We start from the raw sequence: 20,960 nt of genomic DNA on the forward strand, positions 1-20,960 counted from the left end.
ATGTACTAGGTGCTCGAGGTGTATTTTTAAATGGTCCCAGCTCTCAAGAAGCTTAGTCCTATAGAAAGGTAAAAGGCCATAACATTTACTATTGTGTCAGTACATAATGTGGGTGTAATTATAATTTTTGGGAAAGAGGCTAATACTCTTCAGTGGGGAAGGAGGATTTCTGTCAATTAAAGTCTTGGTCTTTGTGGCGCATGGATTTACATTTATTTGTTTAAATAGGAATCAATGGACTTGGATACTTTTCCCTCATTTTTTTTTTCTATGTTTACTGGCTATCTATGTTAAAATAAACTTGAGAAATAGTTTTGAGTATTTTATGACAATTGATTAGTCATTTGTGGAGAAGAAAATGACCATCTTTGTGCATTATTTAAACATTTAATTCATTGCTTAGTTTTATTTCACTGTATCTAAAACATTACTATTTTAGATAATGGTTTAGAAAATGGTCTCTTTGTTGTCTCATACACATATTCATGTGTCTATTTATATACATATCAGCTGTTCTACTGAAATTATTAGTCATGAGAATTTTTAGAAGAAAAGCAATGTGTTAGTTTCTACTCAGCACGGTATCTTTATAAAAATACGTTTTGGATGAACTAATAAAGAGACTGGATTTTTCCTCATTTTTTAAAATGGTAATGACAGCTGTTTGGTTACAATAAATAATATTAAAATTATATTTTTCAGATAGCTTATATTCTACATAATGCTAATAACAAATCACTCATATTAATTGATGAACTTGGCAGAGGTACTAATACAGAAGAAGGTATTGGCATTTGTTATGCTGTTTGTGAATATCTGCTGAACTTAAAGGTATTCTTCTCTATTCTTTTAAGTGTATTAATTTTGAGTCCTTTTTTTCTTAAAGATTTATTTGAGAGAGAGAGGGCGAGAGAGAGCTCACACACTCGTGAGCAGAGGAGGGGAAGAGAGGGAAAGGGAGAGGGAGAGGGAGAGAGAAATCTCCTGCAGACTCCCCGCTGAGCACAGAACTGTTATATGGGGCTTGATCTCACAGCTGTGAGATCATGACCCGAGTGGAAACCGAAAGTCCAGTGCTCAACTAACTGAGCCACCCAGGCGCCCCTTATGTATCCTTTGTATATTTATCATGACTGGATTTTACAGGTACCTACAAATAGCTCTTTAAACAATTTTAGGTAATAAAAGTGTACCATAGCATTTATATTTTTCTTAGTTCATTTCTGATGGAAACAGGAACAGCTAGTATGATAGTCATGATGTAGACAAGGAAAGAAGGAAATCAAGAAATACAAATAATATCAAAAGTAGTCACTTGGCTTTAATTTAATCAAATTAAAAGTCAAAACATGAAAGCATTTCAATAATTGTCTTAACTGATAATAACATTGACTGTGATGTCACAGCATGAAGTGAAAAACTAGGCATCCGAGGTCACTTTATGGAAAATTATTTTACTTACCCAACTAAGATTTCATTCCTTTAAAGAAAACAGGTTTTCACAAATCAAGTAAAACAGACTATGATTTTTGTTCTATTATTAAGCTAATTTGTCAAATATCTCTTTAGATGATCACTCAGAATATTATACAGGTATGAAAAAACTTAAAAATATTTTTCCATATTTAAAGTGCCTTGAAATATCCCTAAGATGATGTTCTTTACCTTAAATGACAGTCCATAATTTACTATAAAGAAAGAAAAATCTTATTTTTGTGATAGGTATGTGATAAATCAAAAATAATGTTAAGAGATAACATTAGTCTTTGTAATACTGAACCTATGTTAGTTGATCAGAATTTCTCATAAAAATAAGATGTATATATTACTTGTTAGGATTAAAAGCTAATTAGTATCTGTGATAGTTAATTTTATATGTCAGCCTGACTGGACTACAGAGTACTGGACATTAGGTCAAGCAGTATTTTGGGTGCATCTATGAGGGTTTCTGAATGAGATTTGTATTTGAACTTGTAGACTAAGTAAAGCAGATTGCCCTCCCTAATGGGGGTGGGTCCCATCCAATCAGTTTTTTTGTTTGTTTGTTTGTTTGTTTTCATGGGCTTGGTAAATATCAGTTCTTTTATTTCCTCTATTGCATTCCAGCTCCAACAAAAGAAGGGTTAAGAGTAGTTAATCCTATAAATCATCATATAAATTAGAGTCCAAGGGAGACACTGCAAAAGAACATGTCCCAGGAGCAGAAACACGACATGTGAGAATGGGAGTCTATGCTTGCATGAGAGAAGGCTACATCACAGGGGCAGAAGCTTGGTGCTCTGTTTTTACCCAAGAGTTTAGTTTAATAGGGGGTGGTGAGTGTTGAGTTGGCAAAGGGATGTTTGGAATGTGCTAGAATGTCTGTCATCCCACAGCGCTACCCCTTCCCTTTGAGGTCTCCTTGGCACTGTCCTCTGACAGCAGAGAAGCCAGAAACACACATGGTGAATGTCCTTCCTTGGAGGGCTGTGGGCTAGAACCTGCCAGGGAGGTTTGGAAGGTGGAGAAGGGGCCATAATTCACTGTGTGCAGCCAAGCACATACACAGTCCTGGGGTCCAGGACAGCCTCAGAGGGATTCCTGAGAGCTGCTGGCTTTGTTGCTGCCATCTGAGACAGATGTCAGGGCCTTCCCAGATGTTCTAGACAATTGCAGTGGTCCAGTGAGCTCTTGAGAATCACAGACTTTGGCTCTCCGAGCTGGACTGAGGCAGCTGCATCCCTGACCCTCACTCCTCTAGCTCTCCCTGCTCCCATACATAACCCTCCATATCCAGACATGTGCCAGGGCTCCTGCTTTCCTGGCTACACACTGACCAGCAAACCTGCAGCCTGGCACCATGTCTGCCCACCATACCTTCTAGGAGCTGTTCCTCTTCAACTCTGTCCCATGGGATCTAGATCATCCAATCTTATTCTCAGTTTCAGGGATGAGCCCAGACTGATCCAAGCTCTCTCCATGCCCCAGTGGTGGCTCAGGAGTGTATGCCTCCCCAGGCTGGCCAGTGAGTACAGGAGGAGGGTCCTGGCCACAGTGACAGTTTTCAAGAACTTTCTGGGTGACATCTAGGTGAAAAGTTCCCCTTCCTCTGGACACTATGTCATGGTGGAGGGACCAAACTGCTGTGGCCACTTGAGGACCCAGCCTGAGGTTCACACAAACTCAGGAACAGCAAATGAGAAGGCTACAGAGAAATGGAACTTGATCCTTTGTCACACAGACCTTGGAATCCACCCTACCTTTGGATTTTCAATTTCCATGTTGGTAAAGCCTATTCAGGCTAGGTTTTTGGATGTAGCCAAAAGCATCTTGACTTATTCATAAGACTCTTTTACTTGTGGATTTCTTGGCTAAATGTATTAACTTTTGTTTCTTCTTCCTAAAAGTCAAATTTTCAACATGGCTGTCCATGTAAGATTGATAGTTTTGTTCCATTTGTTCTTCTGTTGGCTGATGTAAGCCACCAGGTTCTCTGCGTACTGCAAGAACAACTTTAAGAACTTTAGATACTCATAAGACTTTTTTCCATGAACCACATGAATGTTGACCAATTCCAGTACAATCAGTGATAAAATTGGGTAAAGCACAGGAGACAGAAACTTAATACTACTTCCTTTGCCTGGAACACAACATTCTGTCTACCCACTGCTAGTGTCTCAATTCCATGGAGGCAGCAACCTGGCTGGACATGCGGGTGCAATGTGTGCTGATGTTTCGAAGCATGATGAGCACTTCCAGAATGGTTCTGGGACAGAACAGAGTTAGGATGGGGGTGCCACAGAGTTCACAGATTACCTGGGGCCACTTCTCAGCAGGAAAATTGTCCCAAGTCACTAACAACACAGTGATTCTTAGGTAGGTGGTAATGCAGCTCAAACATGATTTTTTTAAAAAGATGTTATTTATTTATTTGACAGAGAGAGACAGTGAGAGAGGGAACACAAGCAGGGGGAGCGGGAGAGGGAGAAGCAGGCCTCCCGCTGAGCAGGGAGCCCGACACGGGGCTCGATCCCAGGATCCTGAGACCATGACCCAAGCTGAAGGCAGACACTTAATGACTAAGCCACCCAGGTGCCCCATCATACATGATTTTTGTAAAGAGCTGCAAGCATTTGTTTCAGAATTACTTCTAATTTGGCTGCCTCCTCAGCTTCTTCAGTCAAAGGCAGGAGGGACCAAACCCTTATGATGCTCTTCTCACAGCTCAGCAAGTTTTTTTAAGTTGAGAAACTGGGTGGAAGGGAACACTGTAGCCTTCTGCAAGACCAACCAATGATTTTATTACTGCTTTTTCCTTAACCATTGATAACAGATCTTCGTCAATGAATCTGAGTAAAAGTACAATGGAAAATGCAAGTTATTGATTTGTTGCTTCTTTTGGAAATTTAGATAAGCTGATTTCCCCATGGCTTAAATGATCTCTTATATGGGAACTCTCCTGATGGTTCAGGAAATCCCAAAGAAATTCTATTGCAGGCTCTCCAAGGAAAAGAGGAATTTGATTGATTTTTACCATCATTCAAGTGTTTTGCCAATATTTCTTCACATGTGGTATAAAGAGCTGTTGACTCAACAGTCAAAAAAGTCTTTGTGGACATTTGTTAATGGCAAAACTCTCCTAAGTCCTGTCTCTAGCTGTGTCAATAACAACATGGCACAGCTGGCAAATCTGTGTGACTTGAACTTGATTAATGCAACTTCTCAGTATAGGAACATGACTTTTAATATAACACTGTATTTCTTCATTACTTCTTCTAATACTGAAAGTACCTCAGAAGTAACAGCAGGGAAAAGAGCCAAATCCTCAAGGTTTGTAAGAGCTCTGAAAGGTCGGCGTGCCAATGCAAATTTAGTTTGTTGCAAATAACTCTTCAGCAGCTGACCCAATACTGCTGTCAACAGTATCATCATTGAACAGTAGTTTGGAGGGATTTCTTGAGGGGACACAAACCCATGCCATAAGATATTATGTAGATTGAGTCCACATGGAGATCCAGTGAAGACTTTTAGTATGTCTACCACATACTAGCAAGCTCCTTAGATGCAAGCCGATCTCAAAAGAAAGGGGCTTTCCTGGGGTACCTGGGTCATTGAGCATCTGACTTGATTTTGGCTCAGGTCATGATCTTAAGGTCCTGGGATAGAGTCCCGCATGTGCTTGGGATTCTTTCCCTCTCCCTCTGCCCCTACCCTCCTCCCCCGCACGCCCTGTTGCACGCCCTCTCTCTCTTAAAAATAAAATAAAAGGGGCATTCCTTCCCATCCTGTAAAAATATATTGCCCGAAGTCTGTTCTAGACACGCTGTCAGTTTCATTAAGCTAAAAGAAATATCAGGAGATTGAAGACTTTCCAAAACATCAAATATTTCAGGAAATAACTCTGAAAAAGCTGTCCACTGCAGCGATGGTGTATATTGAATTTCAAACTGCCCCTTGGTCAGAGATAACAAATGTGAGTGGACAGCCTCACACACAGGGCGCAGCAGCCTCATGCTTCCCCCCATAATCCAGATTCTGGGCTGATTCTGTGTAAGTCACACAGTCTGTGATTGTCTTCCAGCATACTTCACCCCTCTGAGTTATAGTGCCATTGATATCACAGTTTTCTCTGACTTCAAACCTGAGTTTACAGATCATATCATAGGACTCAGGGAGAAAGACAAGTGGTAATAGGATCCTCTGTTAGCATACTATGTATTTGGGAATTTCAGCCTGGGACCTGGGAGGTAAGGAAACTGGCCCCTGGAACAATCTGGGGGTAAATACAGCCCCAAGGAGAGGGAGGGCAAAGGGTGAGTCTTTGGGGTCAGGGTCAGGTGCCCATCTTCTCTAGTTGCTCACTAGGGTCTGGTAAGGCTGACCTGCTTCTGCAGTGACGCAGTCACAGTGGAGGCTCAGGAATGGTGTCCTAGAGCCCACATCAGGGCATGCCTTCCAGCACACCGCCAGGGCTGCCAGAAGAGTGTGCCCAATGCTGCGCCTCCTCCAGTTCTTACTGTAGTGGGCCTGAGCACACCAGGAGCGTGCTCACATGTGCATAGGCACCCTGGCTCCCATCTGCTCTACCTCCATGACTTCCAGCTCCTCCCATTCAATCAGCTTTGAGTGGGACCCAGTTGAATACCTGAATAGAACAAAAAAGCTGCCCCCACTGGGAGTGAGAGGGTTACTTCCTTCAACCTAGAATCATTTTCCCTGCCTTTGGACTAGAATTGAAACATCAGCTCTTTTTGGATCTTGAGCCTGCCAGCATTTGGACTGGAATGACACCATTTGCTCTCCTGGTTCCCAGGCCTTTAGACTCAGACTGGAACTACAGCATCAGCTCTCCTGGGTCTCCAGCTTGCTGATTGCAGACCTGGGGATTCTTCAATCTCCATAATCATATGAGCCAATTCCTAATAATAAATCAAGTTCTCTCTCTCTCTCTTTCTCTACACACACATACACACACCCGATTCTATTTCCCTGGAGAAGCCTGACTATTACAGATTTTGGTATTGAGAGTGGTTCTAGAGCAACAGAATTTTAAGGATGAGTTTTCTGAATCGGTTCTGGGGTTTCTGGAATTGACTCTTTAATCTGATTAGATTTATTTTATTTTGTTTTTATTATTTAACTCAAAGACTTGTTTTATTATAGTAAATGGGCTGGGACTGATGGGAAGGGTAGATGTAGTGGGGAACCATGGCCCTGATTAGTATTGGATGCCCATCCTGATGGCCACGAATATGTTAAAGATGCCACCACTCTGCATCATGGTTTTCCTGATGCCACCCATCAGCTCCCAACACCACATTCCAATCCTGAGACAGGAAAAAGTACCCAAGAGCATCCCAGCTGCCATGCCCACTGCGTAGCCCATCATGAAGCCCATCTTCACATGGTTGAAGCAGCTTGGCTGGGACTGTCTGTATGGCCCCACAGCCACTGGCATCCTCTCAGCATTCAAGTCCCTGCACCATGGTGCCCCCACCTCACTTCTAATATGATTAGATTTAAAGATACTAACAACTCTATTTCTAGTAGTGAAGAGTAATAGGTTGGTTTGATACATAAATTTTGAGGACATTAATGTTTATGAACATGGTCCTTAGCTTCTAAATAGTTTACTGGACTTCTAAATATTTTTCTGTTGCTTTATAAATTTGGTTTTATACCCCTTTTGATTTATTGAGTAAGTAGTTGAGTTTTTTTCATTTTTCTGTCCTGTACCTCTTCCCATCCCCCTTACATGGTTGATGCCATTTGCCAGCCCAAATATTTTCTTTTTAATGTCTTAACATTTTATTTTTCCATTAATCACATATTTATACTTTTTCCTGGTAATATCTTAAGAACATAACCAATTATTCAAATCTCTGTCTAGCTTAGTAACTCACAACTGGAAACCACGTGCTGGTCATAAGTCACTAGAACCATTTGCATCAATATAACCTAAAATACTTCTAGAAAATGGAGTTTCCTGGCACTCCACATTACAACTGCTGATTGAGAATTTTGGGGGTCTACGTACCAAGAATTTACGTCTTTAACAAGCTCCCCAGGGGATTACTAAAGTTTGAGAATCATTGTCCTAAACATTATTCTCCATCTTTTCTTTCTTCCTTTTAAGTACCTAACCCAAACACAAGGCAAATCTAAAAACTAAAATCCTTTGTGATTTCGAATACCTAAGACAAACCATTGATTCCACTTTCCAAAAAATAGTTATATGGAGGGAAGCTGCTTTTAAAGTAAAATTTTTTTAAAAGTTGAGGGAATTGTTATGATTTTGTTTGTAGATTACTTTTCTAATAAATGATTACCTCATTTAACAGCTTTATTTCTGGTAAACCTCATCTTTTGAATATCTTCAGATTTTTTTAAAGATTTTATTTTTAAATTTGTTCTCTTTCCTATAATGTAACATACATGTGATGTGTAAACTAATAAACATGTTTCTTTCATTGAATATAAATTTGCAAAACATTTTGAAATGAATTGACCATCATTAGTTTCATTCCTACACCTCTGCCAAGCTACTTGGGAAATCAAACTAAAATTTTTTTCTAGTTCATTTTAAAAATACTGACATTCATTATTATATATTCTAGGCATTTACGCTGTTTGCTACACATTTCCTGGAACTATGTCATATAGAGGTCCTGTATCCTAATGTAGAAAACATGCATTTTGAAGTTCAGCATGTAAAGAATACTTCAAGAAATAAAGAAGCAATCTTGTATACCTACAAAATTTGTAAGGGACTCACAGAAGAAAAAAATTATGGTATTGCATATGGAAATTATATCTATATAATATCTATTGAAACACTACATATTCTCATAATTCTTCTCCCCTTTACTTGGCTGTCAATCTAAACAGCTTTTCCTGTCAAAGAATTCTTTTGAGTGCTTATGCTCTAAGACTGTATTTTCTATGTCAAGCTCACATTTTATGTATATTAAGCTTATATTTAAAGTTATATCAATCAGTACTTATGTAGAATTACAACACATGAAAGTGCCAGAAGCATTAGTTTCTATTCTTAGAAAAATGTAATTTAGCTTATATTGTTATAAGCAAGTTATAAATGAATTGAAAATTGTATATTTCTTACATACTTTTTCAGTAACATCTATTTTCTTCAGATGCAGGGAACTTCATAATCTAAAGTCTTAAAAGGGAATGTATTATCAAACCATATGATACTTGTAAACTTGATTAGATATTTTCTATCTAAATCATTATGTGACATAAAATCTCGTGAATTCAGAAATTTTTAATTGATCTATACATATAAGTTCCTAAAATTATTTTAGCTATGAATGTGACCCTTTGAGGGGGGAAAGCATCTTTGTTTTGCTATTTGAAATGAGAAATCAACTGCATAACTTAATTTGTATCAGATATTTAATTTTTATAAGCTTTAATTTCATCTAGTAATGGGGATAATTTTCCATATATGTAGGGATTATGAAGATTAAATGAATTATCAAGTATGAACTGTTTAATATAGTACCTACCAATTAGTAACTTCTCAGTAAATGTGTTAATGTTGTTCTATTGCCTCTAAAATAGTACATACAATAAACTATTAGCACACAGTGGAAAGCCTATGTGGCATTTATACAATAAAATTAGGCTCAGGGGAGAATACTAGATAGTACTTTGAATTTGCATGAACAATAGTCATCTATAGTTATATCTTGTGAGAAATCCCTCTCTTGGTGATCTACTAGACAGATGAACATTCAGCTGTACGGTTATCTCTGTGACTAGGGTTATCTCTCCTCCCTTGCAAAGCTCATATTCTTTGACCTTCTATTAACCAACTGCATTTGTAGTTGGAATTTCATTGTTATTATTAAGTTTTCTAGTTACCCCTTGTCTTTTCCCTATCATGTTTTCCTGACTGTCTCAGATGTATCTTGAGAGCTAATTGATATTCTAATTTGTCATATGTCTTGGACAACTAATTAAATCTTATAATTGGTAAATTGTCATCCAGAACTTTGGAAAACTTAATTTGGGGAATTGCTAAGTTGTTCAGAAATGCCTGTAGAATAGAAGTCTAAATCTGTGAAGAAAGGATTATTACTGCTTAAAATAAACATAATACCTGCTATAACAACATTGAAGCCCCATTGTATTAATTTTAGGATTAAAAGCTGCAGAAGTGTCATCACTCCCACCATCAATTGTCTTGGATGCCAAAGAAATCACAACTCAAATTACCAGACAAATTTTGGTAAGAAATTTCTTAGCAATAAGAATTGGTTTCCCAATTCAAGAAAATACTTTTAATGTACATTTTTATAATGGTGTTATATCTAAGTATATAATAATATTAATAATTAAAACATCTAAATAAAAACCTAATTCTAAATAAGGCAAATCTTTTTTTATTTTTCACAATTTTTTTGGTTTGGTCTATTTCAACCTTTCCCAACAAATCAACTAATAAGATAGTAGACAAAGGTTAAACAGTTCCGTTCCTATAATACTTATGCTACACTAACTTTATGATGAGAAAATAAGTCTATATAAAGTAAGCATTACAAATAAAAATCACATATTGCCTGGGTGGCTCAGTCAGTTAAGTGTCTGACTCTTGATTTTGGTTTAGGTTGTGATTTCAGGGTCGTGAGATCAAGCCCCGAGTTGGGCTCTGTGCTGGGTATAGAGCCTGTTTAAGATTCTCTCTCTTCCTCTCCCCCCAACCCCACTCATGTTTGTTCTCTCTAAAAAATAAATAAAAGTGCAAAAATTACTATGCACCACACTTTCATATCTTTTAAAATAGTTTTTAAAACTCTTATCCATTATCATATATAAGCCTCATAACTCTTCATGAAGTAGTTAGGTCTTTCTAATATAAGATTAATAATAAAGCTGTTATTTTTACTCCTGTTTTTACAGCTGAGGTTCACAGAGGTTAAGTGTTTTGCTAGGAAGCAGTAGATTTATCTCTGAACTCATGTTGATTCAAAATTTGGAAATCCTTTTTTAATATAAGGTTGCTTTATGTTTTAAGAATGCAGTGTGTTCAGTAAACTAAGCTAGGTGCATTATGAAATTTTCTTCAGTAGTAATGGTTTCCTTTGTCTTTCCCTCTTTCTTAACCTGCTTTTAATTTTTATTGTATCCCTTCAGTCTCTTGAGCTTCTAGACTATATGACTTTACTTGCCTAATCCTCCATTTGAATCTCTTCAACAATTTTGGCTGTGTCGTGCTTCTGAAGATTCTCTCATTACCTAGTTCCTCAGACTTCATCTTGCCAAATTCCAATTATGGCAAGCCTTCTCCAGTTGCCTTCCAGGCTTTGGCTTTCCTAATAATGATTCTCAAAATATATTCAAGACAAGCTAATCTTATCTACTGTCAATTCATATATTCTACCTTTAGTCAAATATTTTACTGGATAGTTTTTTCCCCTTTTATTGATCTGTATAGTTTCTTTAACTCTTTCAAAACATTTCTACTCTTCCTAAACCCTTAATGTCCTCACTCTACAGAAAATTCACTTCCTATATTTTTTGAGAGACTTGAGGTTATCGTGATAAATCCTTGAACTTTTTCTCCTTAAAAACTCTATTTTGGGATTTCTGTTTTTCACTCAGTTCTCTTCCTTTCTATCTCAGAGGAAGAGATTACCTTTCAACTTATTTGTGGTTAACTTTTCTACCTTCTTTCCATCTCCAATAAGATATAACTTCATAAGTTTCCTTTCTTCTCTCTCTCTTTTTTTCTCTCTTTTTTTAAAGATTTTATTTTTTAAATAAACTCTACACCCAACATGGTGCTCGAACTCACAACCCCGAGGGCAAGAGTCACATGTTCTACTGACTGAGCCAGTCAGGTGCTCCATTTTTTTTCAGATTTTTTTTAAAGTAATTTCTATACTGAACGTGGGGCTTGAGCTTACAACCCTGAGATCAAGAGTCATATGCTCTACCAACTGAGCCAGCCAGGCACCCCTTGTTCCCATTCTTCTCTTTGCATCCTTAGTGTTTATTCACTGGCTTTTCTTTTTCCTATGAATATGCTTAGGTTTTTCCTAAGAAATCCTTCTTTATTTCCTTACTTCTCAAAAGATATTTCTCTCTCTCTTTTTTTTTTACTGCCAACTTCTTAAGAGTAGTAACTACTTCTTCCATTTTCCACTTGCAAACTAGATCTTGTCATCATGCCACTGAAACTTTCTTTGTAAAATACCAACTAATGACAAACTCTTATGACCTCTTTTTCACTTCTCATCTTCCCTGGTCTCTCCGTGGTATTTGATACTACCCTTCTTTAGCATTTCATAATTCTTCCCTGTCTTGGCTACTATGAAATTGTCCTCACCTGGATGTCTTCATTTTCCTACCTCTGATTACCCCTTTTTTTCTTTCTTTACCAGTGCTTTTTTTTTTTTTTTTTCAAATTTGTATTTAAATTCTAGTTAATTATACAGTTCAATATTGGTTTCAGGAGTAGAATTCAGTGATTCATCACTTAGATACAATACCCAGTGCTCATTATAACAAGCACCCCCCTAATACCCATCACCCATCTAGCCCACCGCCCCCACCTCCCTCAATCAGCTGTCAGTTTGTACTCTATTGTGACTAGTCTCTTATGGTTTGTTTCCTTCTCTTTTTTTCCCCTCCCTCCCATATATTCATTTGTTTTGTTTCTTTAATTCCACATATGAGTGAAATCATATGGTATTTGTCTTTCTCTGACTGATTTAATCCATCCATCCATCTTGCAAATGGCAAGATTTCATTCTTGGCTGAGTAATATTCCATTGTATATATATACCAATTCTTCTTTATCCATTCTTCTGTTGATGGACATATGGGCTCTTTCCATAGTTGGCTATTATTGATAATGCATGTAGCCCTTCGAATCTGTGTTTTTGTATCCCTTGGGTAAATACCTAGTAGTGTAATTGCTGGGTCATAGGGTACTTCTATTTTTAACTTTTTGAGGAACCTCCATACTGTTTCTAGAGTGGCTGCACCAGTTTGCATTTCCACCAACAGTGCAAGAGGATTCCCTTTTCTCTGCCTCCTTGCCAACATCTGTTGTTTCCTGTGTTGTTAATTTTAGCCATTCTGACTGGTGTGAGGTGGTATCTCATTGTGGTTTTGATTTGTATTTCCCTGATGATGAGTGATGTTGAGCATCTTTTCATGTGTCTGTTAGCCATCTGGTTGTCTTTGGAGAAATGTCTATTCATGTCTTCTGCCCAATTCTTAACTGGATTATTTGTTTTTTTAGGTGTTGAGTTTAGTAAGTTCTTTATAGATTTTGGATGTTGACCTATTATCAGATATGTCATTGGCAAATATCTTCTCCCATTCTGTAGGCTGCCTTTTAGTTTTGTTGATTGTTTCCTTGGCTGTGCAGAAGCTTTTTATCCTAATGAAGTCCCAATAGCTCATTTTTGCCTTTGTTTCCCTTGCCTTTGAAGACATGTCTAGCAAGAAGTTGCTGCAGCCCAGGTCAAAGAGACTGCTGCCTGTGTTCTTCTCTAGGATTTTGATGGTTTCCTGTTTCACATTTAGGTCTTTCATCCATTTTGAATTTATTTTTGTGTATTTGACCAGTGCTTTCTATCATTCCCACTTATTAAATGAAAGTTTTCCTAAGATTTTGCCCTTCCTTCTGTGTTTAAAACTATATTCTTGGTGAGCTCATCCTTTCCTTAGCTTCCCTTTTCACTTCTTTTTGACCTTGAATCTGTATATTTTTCTCCATATTTCTTCTTGAAATCTCAACTTACGTTTTCACTCTTTCATAGGACCAAAATTAATCATATGAAAAATCTCATTTCTTTGCTTCCAAATTTCCCAGTGACCCATTAGAATAATCTTTGAATCCTTCTTAATCACCTGTCATTAGGACTATGCAGTAGATTCGCTCTCTTTTTCAATCCATCCTACCTACATCTACCAGATTGTCTTTTTTTTTTTTTTGGCATTGTTTACTTTTTTTTATTATGTTATGTTAATCACCATACATTACATCATTAGTTTTTGATGTAGTGTTCCATGATTCACTGTTTGCATATAACACCCAGTGCTCCATTCAATACGTTCCCTCTTTAATACCCATCACCAGGCTAACCCATCCCCCACCCCCCTCCCCTCTAGAACTCTCAGTTTGTTTCTCAGAGTCCATACTCTCTCATGGTTCATCTCCCCCTCCGATTTCCCCCTTCCTACTATCTTCTTCTTCTTCTTTTTTTTTTACATATAATGTATTATTTGTTTCAGAGGTACAGGTCTGTGATTCAACAGTCTTACACAATTCACAGTGCTCACCAGATTGTCTCTTAAGCGTAACTTTTATCATATTTCCCTGTTCAGAAACTTTTGGTTGTTTCTTACCAAATTAAAGTGAAACTCCTTACCCTACTGTTAAACATTTTCTATGATTATTTCTCAAAATACAGTCTTAGAATTACCTACATTAGAATCACCTGTGATATCAGGGCCCATCCTAGATTTTTGAAGATTTCCTATGGCTTAGGAATTTACATTTTTAACCAGTCTTCTGATGATTCTTAAACACACTGAAGTTTGTTAACTGCTGCTTTATGGTCTTCCTTTGTTTATTATCCCAACCTTAGATAACATTTCTCAATTTAACTAAAACCTACATTTCTGCCACATTGAATTACTAGTCATTTCATCATTTTGACCTGTGTACCAGGATTTCTAATGTGTCTGCTCTAGCTGTTTCCTCCATCCAGAATGCCCTTACTTCTGTGTTCTTCTATCCATCAAGAGTCATTTCAAATATTCCATCCTACTTATGCTTTTCTTGACCTGAGCTGGAAATGAGTTCTCCTTCCTCTGAATTTTGAATCTCTCTCGTGAGACTTATCATAATTACCTAAATCAGTTGCTTATGAATATGTCTCTTTCAGTATAATAATATGTCTCTTTCATTGAGCCTCTTGAGTTCCATTGTCATGTCAGGTAGACATTTTTGTATCCCCCTTAGACATAAACACAAGGTTTGGGGCCTGAATATAGATGATAATAGATATTCAGTGTTTATTATTTAGATAATAAACTGATAGTTGATCATTCAATGTATAAAATAGATAGGTGAATACATGATAATCTTAATTTACCTCATGGAGTTGGATTCATTTTTCTTACAGTGAAAGAAGAAAAATATCTTGAATTGCTTTCTATTGAGAAAGAGATGGAGGGATTTTATTTCCCTTAGTAAAGGGAAATTCACTGACTTTACATTAACAGTTAAGATAAAAAATGCTAATTCTTCTATCTAGCTCAGGAAACGAGGTGGATGAAGAATTTTCCAGCTGTACTCCCATCCCTGAAGTACTATTCAAAGACTGAATATCTAAAGGCATTCTAAAATATTGGAAAATTCCTGTTTTAAACATTGTTTCTTGGGTATCCTAACTATAGATTGTTAAGAATTGGCATAATTTCAAGTAGCTATTTATGGCACTTATTTTCAAAATGTAATTTACTCCTCAGGCAATGTATGTCTTAGACTCTAGCAGTTTCTATATATGAAATCTCTTGAGAGACAAGCAATTTACTGTTGACCCATTCTGTCTACCAGTTTATCTATTGGGGAATTAAAGTAGGAGATAGCAGAGTAGTACTCTGGGTGACATTTAAAATGAATACTGCATAGCAATGATCAATTATGTTGAGTGAGAAATTTACCTTTTAGCAGATTCTTTTTCATTGAAAAGTGATTTTCAAGAATATAAGAATCTGTCATAAAGTAGTAAATACTCATGGAAAGTTTTATTCTTTCAAAACAATATTTCTTTATATTTTCTGGTACATTCTTTGCTAGTTGAATGGAACTGACTTATCCAAAGGAATTAGTTACCTTTGGGTTCTGTATTTCTATGAAAAGAAAGAGAAAATTGCCAAAATTTTAAAACAAAGTCATAGTAATCATATTTTAATTTTTATCTATATTTTTTTCAATAACAGCAAAACCAAAGGAGTACCCCTGAGATGGAAAGACAGAGAGCTGTGTACCATCTAGCTACTAGGCTTGTTCAAACTGCTCGAAACTCTAAATTGGATCCAGACAGTTTACGAATGTATTTAAGTAATCTCAAAAAGAAGTATGAAACAGATTTTTCCAGGGCTGAACAAGTTTCAGGAAAGACTGAAGAATAATAATTCACATCATGTACTAATAAAATAATGTATCTTAATATGGGGAAACTAGAATTCATTTTTCCTAAGAGCAAAAGAAAATATTTGCTAAATTTTATGTCTTAATGGAAAATTACATTATACTAACCTCAGAATTATCATCTATATATTGTCTATAAGAAAATATTTGTTACCTTAACACATGAAAACCATTGAAAGGACTGTTTTTTATGTTAGAAAAATGTTAATATAACATTACAGTTTTTTCTCATTTATGAAAATTCATGTTATTAAGTCTTAGGTGTATTTATACTTACAAGTTATGGTTTAAAATGTTATTGTAAATACCTTAGTTTGTGGAAATAAAAGCCTTTTTTTTTTCCAGCCTGGAAACTTATGTGAGTTCTTTTACACTCTCTTCTGAAGCAATAAGACCCTATGACTTAATAATTACTTAATTAGTACCCCAAATTCCAACACTGGATGCTTATGGAGTTTGTTAGAATGATACTGGAAATTTTAAAGTATTTTTTTGACATTGAGTATACTTCTAAAGGGTGAAAATAAACAAATAGATATTTTGTAATGCAGAGAATGTTTTTGGAAGGGGGAGTTGCCATCACCTACCCTTTCAGTTTTCCAAATTTTCTTTTCTACTCACCAACCTCTTTTCCAATTTGCATTTTTGGCCATCTTTTTTAGGTGAGTAACCAAAGCAGCAGAAAGGTATATTAATTGATTTGCCTCAGGGAGCATTTTATAGAACTGTTTCCGTAGGCATGTGGCTTACACCATCATTTCAGAATTTACCCGAAGGTCATTCCTGTTTCATAAATGGACAAAAAAAAAGGAAGACAATCAGTTGGTCATTACCTGTAAAGAGCAGGGCTGTTGTCTTCTCCAAACCGTATTTCTACAATTCCATCTTACATAATCTCAGCACAAAGGCCCAAGAAGGGGAAGTTATTCTTTTCTTGGACAATTAAGTATCTAGAACTCAGGGTATACATTCAATAAACTGTAGAATTCATAGTAATTTGGCCAAAAAAATATATTCACAGACTGGTTAGGGCTCTATTTTTTGTTAATGTATGCATATTTTATAAAGTCCAATCTTTTTTACTTTTTTAAATTCTTAGTAGATATATTGGAAAAGTTATAATTTGAATGACATACATACTTTTATAAATGTCAATGTAAATTAGTGTTCATATTTTAGTTTGATACATATTAAACATCCCATTAGACTACTTACATTCCCTGTTGTCATGTTTTAGAAAGAGAGCACCACAATATTTGACCATTAGCCATTTTTTTAATTCACAGGCTTTGAAATGAATTATATTTATGTAGGCATTCCTAAGAGCAGTTAGATAATTTAGGTTTGCAGCAAATTTCTAAAAGGAACTGAGGATGAAAAGGGCGTGGCAGATTGTTTGGGAAGAAAAGGGAAGGAGCAATAAAAGGCAGAAGGGGAGTATGCAGTGGGAGAAAAACAGGCAAGCAGAGATAAGTGCAAAGTATTAAATATGTAGAATATCATTTCCTTAAATATATTAATTTCCCTTTAGGTTTAATCCTAATATTAGATTCCACCAGACTTTTAAGAAATTTTTCATGATTTAGATCTTTTGATGCACAAACTGTAGCCAACTGATTAATCCCTTTTATTTTAGGTTTAGAATACTGAAATAAAAATAAATTTATGTCTTCTTTAAATTACTTTTTCTTCATTTGTTTTGTGTGTAGCTGAAACATACAAAAAAGCAAATTAAATGAAGATATAATTATTATGTTGTGGCACTATAGAATAGAAGTGAATACTAGGGAGACAATTCTTTCTTTAGTTAAGGTCTATTTGCTCTTCTCTTCAGTACCTTTTTGCTTTGCCTTTCTCTAAAATTATACATCATTATCTCATAATCCAGCCTTTTAAGATAAATGTTCATAATGTTGTAGCAAACTCCTTTAATTTCCACCTCAAAGCCATTCTTTTAGTCTCTTCCACCTTTCTCCTCACATAAAGTAGTCTTCTTTAATTCTAGGGCTAAGGTGTGTGGGAGTAGAAGAAAAAGGCAGCTTACACTCATGCTTAGGAAGTAGTGCATTTGTTTGTTTTAAAATTTGCATACAGTAAAGTTAACTCTTTTTTGATGTAAAATTTTATGAATTTAGCACATTTATGGATTCATGGAACCACTATGACGATGTTTCTTCACCAAATACCAAACAGTTCCTTCACCTTCACATCATTCCCTTAGTACTGTCCCTTTGTTGTCAACTCTTTCCCTAACCCCTAACTTTAACCCAGCAATCACTGGAAATCAAGCATTTCATCCCTATAGTTTTGTTTTTTCCATAATGTCCAACAAATGGAATATATAAGCATGGAATCTTTTGAAACTGGTTTCTTTTATTCAGCATACTACTTTGTAGAATTTGTCCATGTTGTTATGTCCTTTTATTGCTGACTAGTATTTCATTGTTTGTATGTACCATTGTTTACCCATACACTCATTGAAAGACAATTGGGTTCCCAGTTTTTGGTGATTATGAATAAAGCTGTTTAAACATTCTTGTATAGATTTTTGTGTGAGTATTAAGTTTTAATTTACCTAGGTTAAATAGGAGTGGATTGGATCTGTCATCTTGTAAGTATGTGTTTAACTTCATAAGAATTTGCCAAACTGTTTTCTAAAGTGGCTCTTACATTTTGCATTCCCAGCAGCCATGGATGAGAATGTTCCACATGTTCTCTAGCATTTGGTATTATCAGATTTTTTTTAAATTTTAGCCATTCTAATACGTATGTAGTGAGTAATGCATTTTTAAATTTTAAAGCTATTCTGCTAATTCTTTAGCAAGCAAAAGCTATTCTGACTTTTTTAAACCAAATTATATCATTATCTTATATGCTAGTGTTAAAAAATATTCAAATGTTAATAAATTGTGTGTAGTATGAACTTCCTGCATGCTTATTTATGAGCTTAAAATATGCTCAATTGTAATTATACTTTAATTAAGTGTATAAATTCAATTCTATAATGCATTTGTACCTCACAGGAATGAAAATGGAAGGAAAGGAAAAGCAAATGATCTAGTTATATTGCTACTTTGCTATTTCCATTCTATTCTTTAGAAATTTAAATCACACAGTTGTTTATCTTACTATAGGATCAGAATGAATACCCTTTTCCTATAAATTGTCCAAATTTTGATAGTCCCCAGATTGCAAGTAGACAGTGAAAAAGGCTACTAAGTGCCATAATCTACTAAAATGGATCCTAAAATAGATAGTGATGAGGTGAGAAACAGATTTTCATTGCCAAGGACTGTGACGGTGTATTATTTGTTTCAGAGGTACAGGTCTGTGATTCAATAGTCTTACACAATTCACAGCGCTCACCATAGCACATACCCTCCCCAATGTCTATCACCCAGCCACCCCATCCCTCCCACCCCCCACCACTCCAGCAACCCTCAGTTTGTTTCCTGAGATTAAGAATTCCTCATATCAGTGAGAGAGGGGGGTGGGGGAATGGGTTAGCCTGGTGATGGGTATTAAAGAGGGCACATATTGAATGGAGCACTGGGTGTTATACGCAAACAATGAATCATGGAACACTACATCAGAACTAATGATGTATGGTGATTAACATAACATAATAAAAAAAAAACTGTGACGGTGGAACTATGTATGGTGATGGATGTTAACCAGACTTATTGTGATCATTTTGCAATATATACAAATGTTGAATAACTATGTTGTATACCTGAAACTAATATAATGTATGTCAATTATACCTCAATTAAAAAAAAAAAAACTGTGAAGGACCTGAGATTTTTACCTTACTTGCAAACTAGCAGTTTAGCTTACCACAGTTTCATGTGTGCTGTCAGAAGACAAAGGATTCTTGGGTCAGAAACAAGACTTTATTGCTAATGGCTCATCATGGAGCATGAGCTTCATGTTTGTGTTGGTTTCAGGTATCCCCATCCTCTAAGATATGGAGTGGTCCAGTTAGATATGTACACAGTGGATTTATACTATAGCTGAGGAACCCTGAGCTAGGGAAACCCTTTTATTATAATGAGCTTCTAGCAAACCTGCTTGACCTTTTTTTCCAGAGGAAGATATTACCTTTATTATACTAGACCCTGAACAAACCTGCCTCTGCTCAGAGGGGGACACTATCTCTGTCTTCCAAGGCTGTTCATTATACAAACATCCTTAAAAAGGTAGTCGAATATAAGACAATTAGTGCCTCTGCTTAAAAGACAGGCAGAAATGTGAGAGACCTGTGGAAAATTGTCTCCCAGTTCTCTTCTGTGTATTACAGCAGTTTGACCACCTTGTTATATAGAGAAAAGTCTAGTACCCTACATACTCAAAAAGAAAAGAGATAAAAAATTACAGTAGAATAAATTTTTTTTGAGATAATAAATTTCTTTGCAACTAAATATACAGATTTAATTTTCATTTTGATGTTATGTTGGATCAAAACTATGCTTTCTTTGTATCAAAATCCATATAGTTTGGGGGTGAGTGAAATGGGTAAAGGCAATAAACAGGTACAAATTTCCAGTTATAAAATAAATAAGTTCTGGGGATATAATGTACAGCATGGTGACTATAGTTAAAAATTCTGTGTTGCATATTTAAAGTGACTGAAATGAGATTTTAAGTGTTCTCATCACAAAAAAATTGTAACTATGATGATAGATGTTAACTAGACTTATTGTGGTGATCATCTTGCGATATATACATATATTGAATCATGTTATATACCAGAAAATAACATAATGTTATATGTCAATTATATCTCAATTTAAAAAGTAGTACTGATCTAGTATTTAGAAGTATCACACACCAAAACACTAAAGCTTCATAATGTTTTTTGGGGCTAATTATTTCCAAATATTATTCATTTCTGTCCTCTTACTACTGACTCCCACCCTTTAGTTGACTAATTCTTCACCTTGTATTATTTGTGACTTTGGCTTCTCAAGGAAGGGATCACATCTTAATTTCCTTGACTATTCCTTAACACCAAGCACAATATTTTATTTGCAAAAGAACTCAATAAATACTTGCTAACAGGAATATACAATATAAAATACTATTTAACTAGCTTAGAACATATAAATAATAGGAGTTTCAGAACATTAATGTGACCAAAATTTCCACAGGTAACAATAATGCTCTAACACAAAACAACTTTTAAGAGCAGATTAAAAGGGTAAATCTAAAATATAACAAAAATCATATAATTTGTTCCATTGTATAGAAAGGTAATAGGCAGTCATATATTGATTTAAAA

The 20,960-nt window shown here is 35.8% G+C and overlaps 2 protein-coding genes and 1 pseudogene across 4 annotated transcripts in view; 1 reads left to right on the forward strand and 2 right to left on the reverse strand.

Annotated features, from left to right (window-relative positions):
• MSH4 (mutS homolog 4) overlaps positions 1-15,852 on the forward strand; it is a 100,573-nt gene extending 84,721 nt beyond the window's left edge. For 2 of the 3 annotated variants that reach the window (XM_027607662.1, XM_027607604.1), the window contains exons 17-20: positions 703-831; positions 8,097-8,271; positions 9,645-9,733; positions 15,469-15,852. In XM_027607662.1, the coding sequence (XP_027463463.1) occupies positions 703-831; positions 8,097-8,271; positions 9,645-9,733; positions 15,469-15,660 (585 nt within the window). In that variant the 3' untranslated portion in view covers positions 15,661-15,852. The remainder of the gene's footprint in view (positions 1-702; positions 832-8,096; positions 8,272-9,644; positions 9,734-15,468) is intronic. The other variant, XM_027607627.1, reaches the window with a different exon arrangement.
• Positions 3,319-5,652, reverse strand: LOC113930579 (annotated as a pseudogene).
• On the reverse strand, positions 6,534-6,951 carry LOC113930626 (reactive oxygen species modulator 1-like). The gene has a single exon (XM_027607927.1). The coding sequence runs from the start codon at positions 6,935-6,937 to the stop codon at positions 6,698-6,700; it is 240 nt and encodes a 79-aa protein (XP_027463728.1). The 5' UTR covers positions 6,938-6,951; the 3' UTR covers positions 6,534-6,697.
• Positions 15,853-20,960: the final 5,108 nt, after the last annotated feature.

This window comes from Zalophus californianus, chromosome 4 (genome assembly GCF_009762305.2).
Source record: "Zalophus californianus isolate mZalCal1 chromosome 4, mZalCal1.pri.v2, whole genome shotgun sequence".
Lineage (NCBI taxonomy): Eukaryota > Metazoa > Chordata > Mammalia > Carnivora > Otariidae > Zalophus > Zalophus californianus.

What these genes read in the sequence shown, in the direction of transcription:
- LOC113930626 (XM_027607927.1), bottom strand. Translation starts at nt 6,937, where the DNA reads ATGCCAGTGGCTGTGGGGCCATACAGACAGTCCCAGCCAAGCTGCTTC.